Source organism: Rhinolophus hipposideros (genome assembly GCF_964194185.1).
Source record: "Rhinolophus hipposideros genome assembly, chromosome: 16".
NCBI lineage: Eukaryota > Metazoa > Chordata > Mammalia > Chiroptera > Rhinolophidae > Rhinolophus > Rhinolophus hipposideros.
Genome location: NC_138062.1, coordinates 58769776 through 58786529, shown reverse-complemented (window position 1 = coordinate 58786529; position 16754 = coordinate 58769776). Strand labels below are relative to the sequence as shown.

The 16754-nt window shown below is 58.6% G+C and overlaps 1 protein-coding gene across 1 annotated transcript; it reads right to left on the bottom strand.

Annotated features, from left to right (window-relative positions):
• Window positions 1-80: 80 nt before the first annotated feature.
• Window positions 81-15484, bottom strand: CACTIN (cactin, spliceosome C complex subunit). Its single transcript, XM_081077833.1, has 10 exons — window positions 15286-15484; window positions 11610-12087; window positions 8795-8890; window positions 8152-8297; window positions 7070-7232; window positions 6863-6977; window positions 3464-3656; window positions 2685-2807; window positions 2299-2582; window positions 81-1680 (listed from the first exon to the last, which is right to left on the bottom strand). The coding sequence occupies exons 1-10, from the start codon at window positions 15447-15449 to the stop codon at window positions 1190-1192; spliced, it is 2253 nt and encodes a 750-aa protein (XP_080933959.1). The 5' UTR covers window positions 15450-15484; the 3' UTR covers window positions 81-1189.
• Window positions 15485-16754: the final 1270 nt, after the last annotated feature.

Below are 16754 nucleotides of genomic sequence, written 5' to 3'. Positions count from 1 at the left end.
ACAATGGGGGCGGCTGGGGGTGGGGTGGGTGCAGACTCTCTGGGCGATCTTTCTAGCGTTTCTGAAAATCTAAAATTATTCTAAAATAAAGTGTTTATTAAAAAAGCATGCACTCTCATGAGCAGACAAATTAAATGAAAATAAGCAGGATTTCCCCCCTACCTAAAAAAGTCTTTTTAGAGAAACCACCTGAAATATTTCCACGTGAAGTTGGTGTGGGATAGGACTGTCCGAGGAGCTGGGTGGTGGCACTTCAAGGCCTGGTGTAGGTTCTTCCCACTTCAGGCTGCAAATGTCCCTGTAATAAATCGCTAAAAGAAATGTTTCTGGGGTCAGTACGCCTGGTGCACAGTTGACAGTGACCGTGGGTGATTGTTCCTGTCTGACACACAGGAACAAGGAGGGCGGGCAGCTTTGCGGTGGCGGGGACGTGGCCTGTGTCACTCCTGTCCCAAGGTAAGAGGAACACCCAGGCCAGACGGGGGCACTGCAGCTGCACCCACAGAGGCTGGGCTCCTGGGAGCGCCTGTGATCAGTGGCTGAGGAAGGACGTCTCAGTGACCCGTGGATCCTGGACCTGACAGTGGACAATAGCGCGTCCTTTACGCCCACCTGGGGGGAAACTGACCCCACTGCCAGCATCGGGGGCGAGGTGGGGGGACTGCAGAACGTGGTTGTCCCTCAGATGGCCTCTCCTGGAACACGCACAGCAAGGCTCCGGGGTCCACTGCTGCGGGCTCCGAGGGAGGGAGGCAGCTGGGAAAGGGCCCGGAGCGTGGGCCCTGCGGCCGCTGGCTGTGTCCGAGGGCCCATCAACGCTCTGGACTTGGGTTTCCTGCCCCTCAGAAGCCTGGCACCCCAGGTCCTGGCTCCGCGCAGCCCCCAGCTCAGGGCACGCACTGCCGGGCTTGGGCCCGTCTGCCCATGTGGACAGAGAGGTTGGTCGATACTAGCTGCGTTCCCTGGGCTCTGAGAACCCACCAGGGGCCCCTCCTGCGTGTCAGAAGCCTCGGCCGGCCTGGCCTGCTCATCCCCACCATTTTCCAAGGCAGTTCCTGTGACCTGCTGCTCACGCAGGCAAAGTGAGGGAGGCAAGGGGAAGGACCAGCCTGAGGTGGGCTGTGACCCGGCTGGGGGTGGCTGCCAGCTTCGCCACCGCCATCCAGTGTCCTGGAGAAACGTGAGGCCGTCACCGCCGGTAGCGGTAGCGCTTGAAGTGGAACCAGAGCTGGAATATGCCGTTGGCAAACTGGCAGCGGAAGCCGTGGCGGTGCGAGTACTCCCACTCACGGTTGACGATCTTGAAGGCGATGTCCTCGTAGGGCGGCCCGGCGTGGAAGCGCAGGGTGGCGAAGTCCTTGTTGTCGGGACAGGCCTCCAGGAAGTACTCGGGCGTGGAGCGCTTGTCAATGAGGTCAGGGTAGAAGATGTTGAACTTGTAGCCCTGCACGATCTTGGGTGGCGGGTTGTCGAAGTCGTAGTGCGTCTGGTTGTACTTGTTCCACTCGAAGCCCGTGTGCACGCGGTTGAAGAAGCGTGGCTTGCGTGGCCGGTACTTGTCGGCCCACAGGTAGGCCTTGCCAGTCAGCGGCATCTCCACGCTGAACTGCGCCTCGTCCTGACCCATGCCCTCCTTGGCCCGCCGGAAGAAGATGTCCTCTGCGCTCTCACTCGCGTCACCTGTTAGTGGCACAGTCGTTACCCAGGACTGAGGAACCACTGAGCCTTGGTTTCCCGCCCACCACCGGCCACCTCGCTCCCAGTGTGGTGTGGAGGGCAGCCTGGCCGCCCCATCCTACCAGGCCTCTCACAGAAGACCTGAGACCCAGGGTGAAGGCACAAGGACGGGCAGGCCCCAGCCCTCAATGTGCCCCGCCGCCCTGTACCCCCATCTATGTCCCCAGGCAGACACCAAACACCATGTGTCCACTGCCGAGTGGCCAGAGAGCCTAGGGATTAGATCCACAGGGGGCCCCCCAGGTAGGGGCCTTGTTCAGGCTGTTTCTCTTCTGTATGCAGGGCGATGGTGGCCCAGGGAGGCCAAGATGCTCCCCAGTGACTAGCATAAGGAGCTCGAAGCAGAGCTGGACACAGGAAGTAAAGAACACCATTCCTCTGTCCTTGGGCCCAGCCGGTCACTGTGCCCGAATGAATGAATGGATGGATGGATGAATGAATGAGCGAGTGATGAGTGGATGCTCAGCCGGGGAGGAAGGGGGACAGAGCAGGGCTACCATCGAGGACCCGCCGCCTGGCCCTGCTCCTCCTCCCCGCCCTGCTGGCCTCCGCAGCACGCACCTGTCACCTGGAGCTGCTGCCGAGACAGCTGCAGGCGCTGCAGGTCCTCGTCAGGCTCCAGCACGTGCGCGTCCAGCGGCAGCTCGTGGGCCGTGAGCAGCCGGGGGCTGTACTTGCCGGCGTCGTAGTCGTCCAGGCTCTGCTGGATCAGGTCCTCCTCCATGAGCACCGCCTCCCCCTCCGGCTCCCCCTCCACCGGCGCAGCCCCCTCGGCCTCCGGCTCTGCGGAGCCGCCCTCTGAGGAGGGCCCAGGGGGCGTCGAGGCCGGGTTTTCAGGCTCCAGGCTGCGAGGAGAGAGGCTGGGTGGGTGGGGGGTGCATGGGGGGTGAGGGGGGGGCAATGGGTGGGCCCCCGATGGGGACAGGGTACTTCCGGGCCGGGCCTACCTGTGACCAGGGGACTGGGGCTCCTGCTTGAGAATGGGGAACAGAGGCTCGCTTTCCACGCCCTGCTCCTGCTTCAGCTTGTAGAGCTTCTGCCGCAGCACGTCCTGGTGCCGCTCGCGGAGCCTGGAACATGGGCTGCGTGGTCACCCCGACTTGGGGGGAAGGGGCCCTGCTCCCCCTCAGGCTTTCTCATGACCCCACCCCCTTTTTGCTGCAAGAACAGATGTTGACAGGGCACTAAGTGGGTACGACACAGTCTGGGACGCTCAGTGTGGCCAGTGGAAGATCAAAGCTTTGCATTGACCTTGGAGTAAATGGAGAACTTGGGGCCATGGACCCTGGAGAACTGTCCCGTGGCCAGGAGGGGTGGAACTGGTCGTGGAGCAGGCAGGGAGGAGGGTAAATTTAGAGGCGAGCACACAGCGGCAGACAGGCTGTGTTTACACAGCGGTGCCAAGCATGCTGAGAATTTGTACACAGGGTGCAGGGCTGGAGGAAGGTGGGGACAGGCAGCCTGGGGGCTTCCCGTGATGCCTGCTGACCCCGTGGGAAGCAAAGGCCAGTGCTCAGTAATGCTGGAAGGCAGGTTGCTGCAGGAGGCCCTGCCTGACTACGGGGGGGGGGGGGCAGGAGAGCACTGCGGGGGCCTTGGCCCCCAAGGTTAGTTACTTAGGGGCCTGGTGGAGGTGGCTTCCGTCCCGCAGGCGAGATCCTGAGAGGGCTGAGACCCACCTTGGGCAGCACCTAAGTGAGGGGCCTGCGGCCCACTGCCTGCTCACCTGGCGCGCGCCATGTGGGCGCGCAGCTGCTGCAGCAGGCTCTCCCAATAGCCCATGTCCAGATTGGGGCCCCCGGCTCGGATCTTGCCCTCGATACCCTGGAAGATGACCCGCAGCTGGCTGTACGTCTTCCCCTTGAAGACTGACTGCACATCGGAGCTGACGGAGGCATTGACGCCCTCTCGCCTCTCACCTGCAGTGGGGCGGGGGTGCTCAGGACAGGGCGAGGACCACCGACCTCGCCCACGCTGCCTTTCCTGCACCATACGGAGGAGCCAGAAGGTTGGCCCGGCAGCCAGACTGTCTGGGACACATCCCAGCTGGGTAACCTTGGGCAGGTGGCTTCCTCTCTCCGGGCCTGTTTTCCCCTCTGTGAAGCCCAACGAGACCACGCATGTGAACACTGGCCTGTGCGTGGCCTGCCTGCTCCACCACAGGAAGGAGAGGTGCTCGTTCGCCAAGTGCTGCGGGAAGTCCTGATACTGCCCTGAGGTAAACAGGCCCCACTGTCCTTCAGGGCAGGCTGTCCCAGCACCCATCACAGGTTGGGGACCCAGGTACGTGCCCTTTCCCCTTGATCTGAGAGGCCCCCGAGTTCAAGGCTGGTGCCTGACCCTACGTACGTGCTTTGGTACGCCAGTCTTGCTGCTCATCAAAGATGCCAAGCCCTGCCCCGTCCTTTGCACATGTGCTACTTTCCGTCAGCAACAACCCTCCTCAGCGCTCAGCGACAACGTCCCTTCTATCAGGAAGCCTTCTCTAATCCCTGGCCTGCACACCTGCTATGTGGCTTCCTGAGGGCAGGGACTTCCCAGGGCTTCTGGCTGCTGTTTCCCCAGCCCTGGGCTGGGCCCACGGTGAGCTCCCAAGGTAGCTGCTGGGTGAATGAGGGGGTGGGCGACCAGCCCGTGCTCCCTGCTAGAAAACAGGCTTCAGGAACCCCTGCCACCGGACACACGGTCACAGCAGACCAGACAGGCTCAAGGACCTGAGTCCCTGTAGACAACCAACCTGGGACCCTGGAATCAGCATCTAGAGCCTCAGACACTTTGCTGGGCACCCAAGCAGCCCCAGGCGGCGCTGGACGCAGTGGCCACCCCACGGGCCAACAGCCCTGTGACAGGCGCAGAAACATTGCAGGACCAAATTCAGTGACACCAGGCCTGTGCTCTCACTCAAACGGAAAAAGCCTCCGGTGAAAACTTACAACCCAAACAGAAGCCCCGCTGGCGCTACTCCCACAAAAGCCAAGCGCTGCTAAGTCATGTTTAAAGGAAGCCAGGTCCCAGGCCTGGACACCATCTGCATGTCCGGCAGGGCCTGCTACACCCACGAGGGGGACGAGGGCTGTCAAGTTGACTGGAACACTGGGGCAGAAAGCAGCACCTGGGGGGAGGGGAGGCACCTCCTCAGAGACCTCTCTGGGAGGACCAGCAGAAAATGGTAATGGGGGGCCACTGGGGACCCACTTTCTATTGCACCTGCTATGTGCTTAGAATTTCCAGTTATGGGGAGGTGGGGAGAGAAAAGAGCCCAACTGAATTTAAAGACAGCTCTGTGGGTGCCCAGGAATGGTGGAGTCAAGACCTCTCAGCTCTCTTCTTCTCTTAGAAATCACGCCAAAACTAAAGCTCATCTTTGAAAGCACCTAGAGCCACCCGGGATGCCAGCTGTAACACGTGAGAAGGAAAAACAGACAGAGGGGTGACTGAAGTAGCAGAGAGAGAAGGGACACGTCACAGAAGGGGCCACTTGAGAAGCCTGTGGGGCTTCGGAAGCAGGCAGACATGTGGCGAAGGGTATTCTTATTCTGCCTCTGAAGGAAAACATGCAGTCCAGAGAGCATAGCCAGCCTCGCTGCCACCAGCCAGAGGTAAAGAAGCTTCCTGCCTTTCTCCGGAATTTATGGCAGGACAGGCTCCACCAAGATGAGGGCACAAACCATAAAAGGGACATGCAAGGTCCCAGAAAGTGGCGCTCCCTTACTGGAGTCAGGGAGCCCAGGAGGGTGGCAGGGGCCAACGTACCTCAGTGGGGGGGTGGCAGAGAAAGGGCCCGGGGACAAGGAAAGGAGGCCTGATTGGCTTCTCGAAGTATCTGAGCACCTCAGCTGGAAGGCTGGGGGGGTAGTGGACAGTCAATGTCACGAGCAGATGCTGTTTCGAGTATCTGACACTATTTACTCTTCTCTTCATGCAGTCCTCCTGGAGGAGTTTTATCATCCCCGTGTGACAAAAAGGACAACCAGCTTCCAGGAGACAGCCAGCCAGTCAAGGTCGCTGAGTTGTTTGGTGGCATGGATTTGTACTCAGAGCTATGCTCATAATTGTCACTCTGTATCTGGGACCTACATGCCCTTTCAAACAGTTCTATACCCAGCCCCACTGACCCCAAAGGAGACTTCCTGGATTCATTTCTGATGACAAAGAGTTTCCCTTCCTTTCTCCGGAAGTTACTGCAGGGTGTGACCTGCTAAGAGGACAAGAAAAACAAAACTCCATTTATAAAAATAAAGGATATTCGTCCTTTTCCTGCGAGAAAGGAAACCGTCCCAACCCACATCTGAGCAGCAAATGATATTTATACAGGCCAGGGGAAGGGGAGGGCACGCGTCTCTGGCCACCAGAAGCAGGCGATGAAGGATGGAGCTTAGTGACAGGGACCGAGGAGGCCCACAGGAACTGGAATTGTTAGTCATTGGCTTCAGAGGGAGGGCCTGCCGGGGTTGGTCACGAGCTTTTAGAGCAGTGGTGATTCTGCCCCCAGGACACTGGGTTGTCTGGGGACATCTGCAGGTGTCACACTGGGTGTGCTCCTGACGCTGAATGGGTGGGGACAGGGCACTGCTCAGCACCCCCAGTGCCCAGGACGCCCCACAGTGACCCAGCCCGTGTCAGCAGTGCGGAGCAGAAATCCTGCTTCAGAGCTCATTTCCTTTGCAATTATTAGATGCGATCATTTTGAAAGGAAATGCAAAGCAAGTTATAAAAGAACATCAGGTTGACCAGATCGGGGCTGCATGGGGTTCCCAGCCAAGTGGAGCCAGGTCCTGCTCTCACTTAAATTGACTGAGCCTCTGGAGAAAACCTGAAACCCAAACAAGAAGGCTCTGTGGGCACAGCTCCCAGGAAGGCCAGTGATGCTGAGTGATCATTTAAGAAGCCCACACCCAGGACGGAGGCGGCTCCTGCTGCCCGCTGCTGCCCCCTGGTGGCTCACAGAGGCCTCCAGAAGGCTGCGGAGAGCCCCGATGGGGCAACAGGTCCGCAGAGCGCCTGAGGCTTCCCATGGAACCATCGGGCCCTCAGCAGCTCCCACCAACCCACATATGCATGCCCAAGAGCACACCCTGGCGCCTTCCTGGTCACCTGACTTGGAATCAGCGCTCCCCTGCATTACCTGGGCCCTTGCCCGAGGCCTCCAGCTTGCGGAGCTTGGAGATCTCGTCCTCTGTGATGATGGTCATGTCCCGCCAGAAGTCCACGTTCTTGCCCTGCTCAAGTTCCATGTACACCTGGAGGCGGAGGCACAGAGGGGAGGGGTGAAGGCACGTCCTGGGGGGCCGGGGCGTAGGTGGCAGGGCCTGGCAGCGGGGCCGGGCCGTACTTGGATGTCCTCCAGCAGGTCCTCCATGTCGGCGACTGTGAGGCCGTTGAGGAAGGTGTAAGGCTCGTGCATCTCCACGGCCAGGTCGTCGTCCTCCGCGCTGATGTACTTGGCCAACAGGTCAATGGGCTTGGCCCGCCCGTCCCGGATGCGGATCTTGGAGCTGCAGGAAGTGGGGGGGGGGTGTCAGAACCGAGGGTGTGCGTGCCCTCCCTCCTGAAGACCCTGCCCACAGGGCTGACAGTGTGGGAGCCAGGGGAGGAGCTGGCCTGCAGGGGGTGGTGGTAAGGGAAGGCTTCCTGCAAGAGGTGGCGTCAGGTGGAAGAGGAAGATGGGTCAGCCAGGAAGCACAGGACAGGAAAGGGGCAGGAGAAGCGGGTGGGAGTGGGCCAGAGGGGCAAAGAGGCCCACCTCCCACTGAGGGGCTGCCCAAGCTGGGCGATCCAGAGCCTCGGCGCTGTGCCCTCAGGGACACATGCTAGAGGGTTCGTCTAACCTGAGGGAGCCCCTTGACCAGGCAGGTGTAAGCCCCTGGTCATGGCTCGGTGGGTGGGCCGAGGGCAAGGAGGGGGCGGGAGGTGACCAGAGCATGCACCACAGGCCTGGGCTGATACGCGTGTGGCCTTGAACTCATCACCCCCAGGAGCCTCATTTTCCTTGTCTGTAAACAGAGCTGATAACCCTGGGGGCTGCGAGTGGAGGGACTAGCGCAGTCCCTGTGGCCCAGCGTCCAGCACACTACTCAGCGCGTGCGCCTCGGCCACATGGCACAGGCGGATTCAGGTGTCTCCTCCGCACCCAGCCCAACAGGTGAGATAGGACACACCAGCTACAGGTGTGCACACAAAGCAGGGGCTGGTGCCAGAAAGGGGGTCGGGGAGGGCCTCCCGAGGAGGCAATAGGCAGAAACCCAAGGGTGAAGGGGAGCAGTTCGGGCCACGGGTTCCAAGCAGCGTGAACAAGTGCAAAGGCCCTGGGGCAGGCACGGGCTCCGTGTGTTTGGGCCCCGGAGCTGGGAATGAGGGAGAGGACGCAGCACGGCGGGCAGACCCCGCGCCCTCCGCACCCCCACGCCCCCACACCGCAGCTTGGCTTGCTGGAGGTGGAAATTATCCTCCTGCTCCTCCCAGGTCTTGAAGTGCTCTGCCTCCTTCTCCCGCTGCAGCAGCTCCAGCTCCTGTTCCCGCATAGCCTTCTCCCGCTCTCGCTCCAGCCGCAGCTGCTTCACCTGAAGGCACGTGGGGAGGATGAGGGGGACACCTGGACAATGGGAGTCTCGTGGGGCCTGTCTGCCCTGCGAGCTCTTAGGCCATGGGCTTCCCTGGATTCAGGGGCAGGACTGTAACCCGGGCCTGGCTCTAACCCACCAGCACTGGATACAGATTGGTCCACGGACGCCTGAGGTTTCAGACAGACCCTGGGGCAGAAGGGGCCCTCTTTCCACTGGAGACAAGCAGCTTGGAGCTAGTGGGGCCATTTTAGCCACCCTGAGGGGAGCATCTAAGAGTAAAGCCCCGAGGCCAGCAGAGCCAAGCTGGACAGGAACAGCTCATGGGAGACACTGCCTCAAGCCATGGACCCCCCTGTGCGTGAAGCCATGTTACCCTGGACTTCTCATGTAAGCCAATCAGGTCTCATTTGACTTAAGCCGGAGTGAACCAGCCTAGGCGCCCCAATGGCGGAAGGCCTCCTAACCCCATGTGGGCAGGCCAAGGGCACCCCGACCTTCTGCAGCTCCAGCCGATTGTCCTCCTGGATCCTTTTGTTCCGCTCCTTCAGCTCCTTCTCCTCCAGGTGGCTGATCCCCTTCTTCTCCAGGGCCTGGAAGGGTCAGTCAAATGCCTGTTGAGCAGAGTTGCCTCCCCGCCCCCTGCCAGCACCCCCACCAGGGAGCTTCGATTCACCGGCGAACAGGCTGAGACGCCTGGGCTGCAGCTTCTGCTCTGCAGGTGAGGACAGTGAAGCTGAGAAAAGCGACCCGCCCCGGCCCCACCTTGCTGCGGCAGCTAGAAGACACGCCCCTCAATGCCTAGAGAACCGATTCCAAACGGTCCAACCTTTCGGAGCCCCCTCTACTGTGAGGGAGACATGTGCTAAGACACACAGGAGGGAGTCGGGCGCCCTGTGGGGCTCGTGGAGTCTCACTTGGGACCTGCTGACTCCTCACACAGAAGCCCAGCTGCACCGACCGTGTGGCGTCCTTACCCTCAGCAGCTCAGACCCCAGCTGCCTGTGGGGAGAGGCAGGAACAGCGACTGAATGAGAGGGAGACCCTGGAAGTAGGCTTGCCCGGGGTCACAGAACCTTCGGGTACCACAAACTCAGTCAGAGGTTCTTCCCTGTACCCTCGCCTGGGCTTGGGACTGCTCAAACCCTCTGACATCACCCCACATTTGTGGCCTAAGCTGGGCACCGAGCCCCCCACTTCCAGACAATCAGCCTCCCCACCACCGGCTCCAAGGTGCATCCAAGGATCCCCCTTTACCTGGAAAAACGCACCTCTAGGGGACATAGGGCTGCTGGGCTCGGGGCCACCCGCCCCTCGTTGCCCGTGCCACTCCTTGGTTTCCCCAGCCACATGACTTCCCGTCTCTATGGCTACACAGAACAACAGGGCCAGACCCAGACGGGGAGCCGGTTCAAATCGCAGCTCTGCCACTCCCCAGCAGGGTGACCTTGGGCAAGCAGCTCATGGCCTGACACGGATGAGGCTGCAGCGAGCCGAGCCTTTTGAACAACGCCTGGTGCACAGCGCGTGTGAACGTTCAGCACGACTGCCCAGCCTGCCAGCCCAGTGGCCCCGAGAACAGGGGGACAAGATGTGTGACGCCGCCCAAACTGCTGGCCTGTCTGTCTAGCACCCTCCCTGGCCTAGAAAGGCCTCAGTGGCTGAGCTGGGGTCAACCCCTCATGTGCTTATCACGGGGGGGGGGGGGGGGGGCGATGGAGCCCTCCTGTGGGGTAAGCTCCCCGAGGCTGGGCAGGGCTCCAACAAAGGCTCGGTGGGGAAATGCCTGAACACGCATGTGCACACACCACACCAAACTACAGCAAGCTCGTTCATTTACACTTATTGAGCGCCTACTGTGTGCCAGGCTCTGGGGACAGAGTTTGCCCTGTGGCGCTCAGTCTGGTAGGAAGTACACGTTACTAATTAGGATGTGTATTTACATGTCACCTTCGCAGTGCGACCTTTCTGGACCAGGTTATGAAAAGGCAGCCACCACCCCACGCTGCTCTCTCCTCTTCATACTTTGCCAACTTACTCATTTACAGTCCGCCTCCCCCAAAGACTGCTGGCCCCACAGGGACAGGGATTTTTGTCTCGCTCCTCGTGGATGCGTGCCCAGGACCCACGTGGTCTCTACCACCCCCAGGCGCATGATACACATTTGTCAGTAACGTGCCGGGAAGGGAGAGGCAGCGCCCCAATAAAGAATACCGGGGGGGGGACCTTAGGAACAAAGGGGGGGCCGGAGGGCCTCTCAGCAGAGGGACCATGTCAGCCAAGGTCTGAAGGACGAGAAAGAACCAGCCAGGGGAAAAGGTGGGGTGTTCCAAGGCAGAGGAATGGCAAGTGCACGGGCCCTGAGGTGGAATGGGCTCGGTGTGTTCAAGACAATGGCAAGAAACCGTTCCTGGAGTGTGTGTGACGAGCCGGAGACACCCTGGCCTCTGGCGGTGCCCACCTGCTCTCACCCTGCCCACCCCCGACGGGCACTGTCAGGTTGAACTATGTCTCCCAAAAGTTATGTCCATGTCCCAACACCCAGATCCTGTGACTGTGACCTTATTTGGAAATAGGGTCTCTGCAGGTGGAATGAGTTAGGATGAGTTCACACTGGATGAGGCTGGGCCCTAATCCAATGACCGGTGTCCTTATAGGGAAAGGGAAATTTAGACCCAGATACAGAGATGACGCCGCCATGTGAAGACACAGGGAAGATGGCCGTGTGACAGGAGAGGCAGAGACTGGAGTGCTGGGTCTATAAGCCACGGGTTGCCAGCAACCACCAGAAGCTGGACCCTCCCCCACGCCCTCCAGACGGCGCATGGCCCTACTGACACCCTGATTTCAGACTTCTGGCCTTCAGAACTGAGAGAAATTCTGTTGTTTTCGACCATGTACCCAAGGCCATGGCTGTAGTGATCGGGTGTAATCTGCGACTCAAGAATGAGTGGACAGCAGTCTCTAACTGTGGAATCCCATCTTGGGTGCGTGACACTAAGAACCAGCTCTCTAGTCACACTGAGGTCAGGCTGATATGGGGGGCAAAGTGCACCTGATTTGTTACCCTGCAACGGACAGTTAACGGAGTGAAGGCTGGCAGAACCGGTGTGTGTGTGCGCACGCGTGTGTGTAAGATAAACTCTGCAAGGCGTAGTCTGGGAATGTGTGTTACGAGTGCTACAAACGTCTCTTGAAACAAAAGTAGTAAAAAGTATGCAAAGCAGAAACAATCAGAAAGGCAGGAAGAATGTGCGATCGGCGCCAACAGAAGCGCCTGCCAGGCGTGGCGAGCGGCTCCGACGGGCTCACCTTGTTCCAGATGAAGGTGCCCAGGAGGTTGTTGTCGCCGAAGGGGTTGTCGGTGTTGGTGTAACCCATGTACTCCTCGCCCCAGCCCATCTTCTCCCGCTTCTTCCTCTCCTTGGCCTCCTTCTTGGCCAGGCGCCGGGCCCGCTTCTCCTCGGGCGTCTCGAAGGCCTTCATCAGCTCCTCCTGCTGCTTCCGCTCCTCACGCAGCCTCAGCCTCTCCTGCAGGCTCTGCTGCTGGCTCAGGGCCTCGGCCGCCTCCCGCGAGCTCTGGGACAGGTCTGGTGATGCTGAGCTGGACACAGAGGAGCCCGGGGACCAAGAGCGCGTCCACCGCCTGTGGGTCCAGTGGCCCCGCGGCCGCCGCCGCTCACTGCCTGAATCAGACTGAGAGGACCAGTCCTTTGAGCGCCATCGGGGGGGTCTGGGGCTCCGGCTCTGTCTCCCTCGCCGCTGCCACTGGTCCTCCTCTGAATCCGACCTGAAGACAGAACCACAAAGGTCTGCTTACTGCCCACTGGTCAGTCATGTGGTTGACAGACGTTTAGTGAGCGCCTGCTGTGCGCCAGGTGCTGTTCTAAGTTCTGGGGACCCAGCAGTGACCAAAACATTGATGGCCCCTGCCTTCGTGGGGCTCACACTGACAAGTAAACACAGAGTGATACTGTGCTTTGAGCCACAAAGAATAATGACATAACATCGGGATACAAGGTCACAGAGAGTCTCCCTGTGGAGGTTACTCTGGAAGCAATGAGGGAGGCAGCTATGGGGAGATCTGGGGAGAGGGTGATACAGGCAGAAGGCAAAACAGGAGCAAAGGCCCTGGGGCAGGAATTTACTTGGCATATTCAAGGAACAGAGAGGAGGCCCATGTGGCTGGAGCAGAGTAAGTGAGGGGGAAAGGAAGAGGGTGAGGGCAGGGAGGGAACGGGGGCGGGATGGTGTAGAAACTCTACGTGTATGGACCAGAGAATCTGATCTGTCCAAGGTATCGAGTGAGGGCTTTCCAAGAGAAGGTGTGCTTAAACTGGTCCTACAGAATGGGCAGGAGTGAACTAGAACAAAACTGGCAGCAATAAAGAGCCAAGGAAGGGCACTGGGAGCAGGGAAGGGAATGGGCGCGCCCCTAAGGACAGATTCATTAGTGTTTCGAGGCCTTTGAACATGGAGAGGGACATCCAAGTGTGTATTTAGTTTGTTAAATAGTCCACCTATTAAGCTCAATGAACTACGGGAAAATCCTGAACTATGAAAACCAATTATTTTGCAGTCCTTGAACCATGGACTACAAAATTGAAAAAGTTTCATAAACATTAATTACATATTTAGGAATGGCTGATTCTTGTGAATAATTCAAATAGTAGAAAACAGTAGATGGAAAAATACAAAGATGGTAATAACAAGATTTATTGCTACATGTCAGCCAATGCTAAAATATCAACACCGGAGCTTTAATCCAGGGTCAGCAAACTTTTTCTGCAAAAAGGCAGCTCTGCCGTTGTAGTGCAAAAACAGTGTGGACAGGGGCAGCCGATGGCTCAGTTGGTTAGAGCACGAGCTCTGAACAACAGGGTTGCTGGTTCAATTCCCGCATGGGCCAGTGAGCTTCGCCCTCCACAACTAGACTGAAGGAAAATGACTTGGAGCTGATGAGCCCTGGAGAAACACACTATTCCCCAATTTAAAAAAATTAAATAAAAAACGCATAATTGCTACAGATTGAAATGTAAAAAAACAAACAAACAAAAAAACAGTGTGGATGGTATATAAACAAATGGGCATGGCTGTATTCAAATGAAATTTTAGTCTGGACACCAAAATTTGAATTTCATGTAATTCTCACATTTTCCTTTCTATTTCAAAATGTAAAAATTCTTCTTGGTCACAGACTACCGTTGGCCAAACCCCTGGTTAACCCACCTCTTCATTATTTCTGTTCTGCTACTTATATCTTCCTGGAATTCCTGGGTGGCAATGATCTTATGAGACTGAAAAGGAAAAGCCACCTCCTCAGCCTTGAGGACGATCACGGTGCCTGACTACAGCCACTCTGGCGATGGAGTGGGGAACAGGCTGGAGGGATGGGAGACAATGCGTTGTCTGGAGAGGCCCCCACGGAAATCTTGAAGACACAGTGGGGCCGAGACTGGCCTGGGTATCACAGCCTGTTAGGGACTCAGCCAGCACTGGGACCCAGGTCTGGGAGTCGGTTCCCATCACTGGTTCCCTTGTGCTAGAACAGACTCAAGCCAACACTGGCCAGTTGCCCCACTCCAGAAGAAAAGGACTGTGAGCCACGGGGAAGCTGAGACCCAGGTCCTAGTAGGAATTACCCGAGTCCTGCCACCTGTCATCAGCAGTTCTTCGTAAGCAAATGCCACCTCTACTTCTGAAATTTCACCCAAATCTACCCACTTTCCCACACCCTCCTTCTTATGACGGCCACCATCCTCTGTTGCCTTGGTCACAGGCTGCAGTCGGCTAAGCCCTGGTTTAAAGCACCTCTCCGTTATTCCTGTTCTGCTCCTTACATCTTCGTGGAATTCCTTGGTGGCAACGACCTTCCAAGACTCAAAAGGAAAAGCCACCTTCTCAGCCTCGAGGGCAATCAGCTGTGCCTAATTACAGCCACTATGGCCACGGATGGTGACAACTGTACCATCCTCCTCCCGCCTGGTGTCACTCCTGCCACCCCCCTCCGTCCGTCCCGTTCCACGCGAGCCCCACAGGGAGTTCTGCACAGTAAGTCAAACCTCACCACTCCCTACTTCCCTCCAAATGACGGCTAACCCCTGTGCCACGGTACAGAAGGTTCTGCACAGTCTGGTCTTGGAGCCGCACACGCACTCCGTTCCCTCCGCACGCACGCGGCCGCAATCCGCGCTGGCTGTCGGCCTCACAGGGCCACCGCAGCCCTGCTTCTTCCCGCCGGATCCTCCCACCCGTCCGCCTACGGTCCGCCTGCTCCTTTTGGGTCGCTGAGCCCTTGGAACATTAGGTTCTGGTGAACATCAGATTCACCTAAGAATAAAGCTTCAGGTCTACCACCCACGACCAGGATATAATAACTAAGCCTCGAGCTAGAATCATGTTTTAGTAAAACAGGAGTAAGAGCTTGGCCTCAGTTATGTTTCAGCTCGACTTGTGAAGGCGGAACGGCCCCAGGGGCGCATTCCTCGAAAACGTGACCGAATAATACCACGACACCGGGACCTGAAGCCACGATCAACTGCTCTGGTCTCAGCCCTGACCAATCAGTAGAGCCCCCAGCCCCAAGTCCCATAGCAACCACGGTTGATGTCACCTGGCCACTGGAGGCCATCGGGGAGCCAGGTTTTTGAAAGCAGTAGCTCACCTGAGTCTCCGGACGTGGCGCCAACTCGTCAAATAAACCTTTACTTTCTTTGCGGCAAATCCTAGCTCGCGTTTACTTTCGGCTGGGACGCGCCCAGGCCAGCGGACCGTCCGAGGCCCCGGAAACAGCCGCCGTGCCCCCGCCCACCTCGTCGCCCGCCGCGCCCCGCGCTGTCCTCCCGACCCCCAGGAAGGCCACTCGCCTTCCTTTCGCTGTCTGACGTCCCCTTTTTCCAGAAAGCCCTCCCCAACGAACTCAGGGGGTCTCCTAGCTCCCCGAGGGCAGAAGCCTGATTCCCCCACGCTGCTCACGCAGCAACCCCACCTGCGCTCACGGCTCCGCCGCCTCCGCCTGCTCCGCCGCCTCCGCCTGCACCGCCCCTCGTCGTCCCGGTGCCGCCGGTTTCGCCCATGGCTCCCGCTCCGACTCCGCTGCCTTTGGCCCCTACGACCAGCCGACCGCGAGCGGGAGCGTGTGTCCCGACCCATCGGCTGGGAGGGTGGCGGCAGCGCTGACACAAATATCCGGGGCCTGCGCCGGGGTCCTTCCTCGGCCGTGGCGCGCGCCGGTCTGTCCCGTCCGCGCCTGAGCCGGGAGATAAGAACCCATCCTGCCACCCCTTCCCGCGGGGACTCGGACGCCCTGTAACCTCCCACCTCCTGCAAACATTGTACGCGTGATGGACTCCAGCCGGACTGTGGCTTCCAGAGTCGGGGTCTCGCCCTTCAGGTAGTGCTAGGGGCAGCCCCATGTGGGTCCTCGTGCTTTAGGAGTACGCGAGACGCTGTGGGCGGAGCAAGGACGAACCAGGAACTGAGTGCTGCGGGGTCCGGGGGGAGGTACCAAGAGGCGGGGCCAGGGAAGGGGCGGAGCTGGTGTGGGCGGGGCCCAGGAGGAGGGAATCCAGAGAACGTAGCCTGGGGCAGAGCCAGGGAGGCGGGGCCGAGTGGAGGCCTGTTCGGGGAGTGAGGTCCCTTGGCCCTCGTGGGTGGGGAAGCCCCAAAATGGTAGGTCCGAGCCCATGTATTTCAGGGATTGGTTTTCTTTTTTTATACTTGAATTTCAACTCCAAGTTCCCCATCAATCCATTTTACATATAGCGAAACTGAGGATCAGAGTCATTTTAACACCTCCTCTCCCCGACCCCAAAGAGGAAGCGTGGAGTTGCGATTTTAACTTGGTGGCCAGCTTCGTTCCGTGAGTGTTAGGGAGCCCAGGGAGGGATGAATGGGGTACTGGCTGTTGGAGGAGTCCCCGTGGGGCTAGTGGAGAAGATGGACCATAGGGAACAGAACTGGAGGCCAGGAAATCTGGAGGACCCAGAAGTCCTGCTCCTAGCTCCCCCAGCCCACCCCAGAGGATGGTACTTGATATTTTAAGGTAATTCTTCAAATGTGTATTTTAAAATATAGCTTCATACCACCACCCTAAATGCTGGCTTTGTATGCTCTGCTTCTGTTTGGTACCCAGATGCGGGGGTGGCTGTGGTGGCACAGAGGGAGCCTTCCAAAGGAAACATGGAAGGCCATCTCCCACCATCTGATGATAACCCTGCTAGTCATGGGATTGTGGGTGGTCCGGGTGATGGGATGGCCCAAAATGGGAGGAGGGCCTGGTCCCATGATCTTCAAAATGCAGATGCGTCTGTGAGAGTATTTGCGTACTAATCTTTGAACATAAGGAAAGCACATCCCAGGTCATCTGCGTGTCTGGTTTCAAATGAGCTATGCCGTTCTGCATCTCCATCTATGATCACAACTGGGTTTCCCAGGGCTCACTCACAGACCAGACCT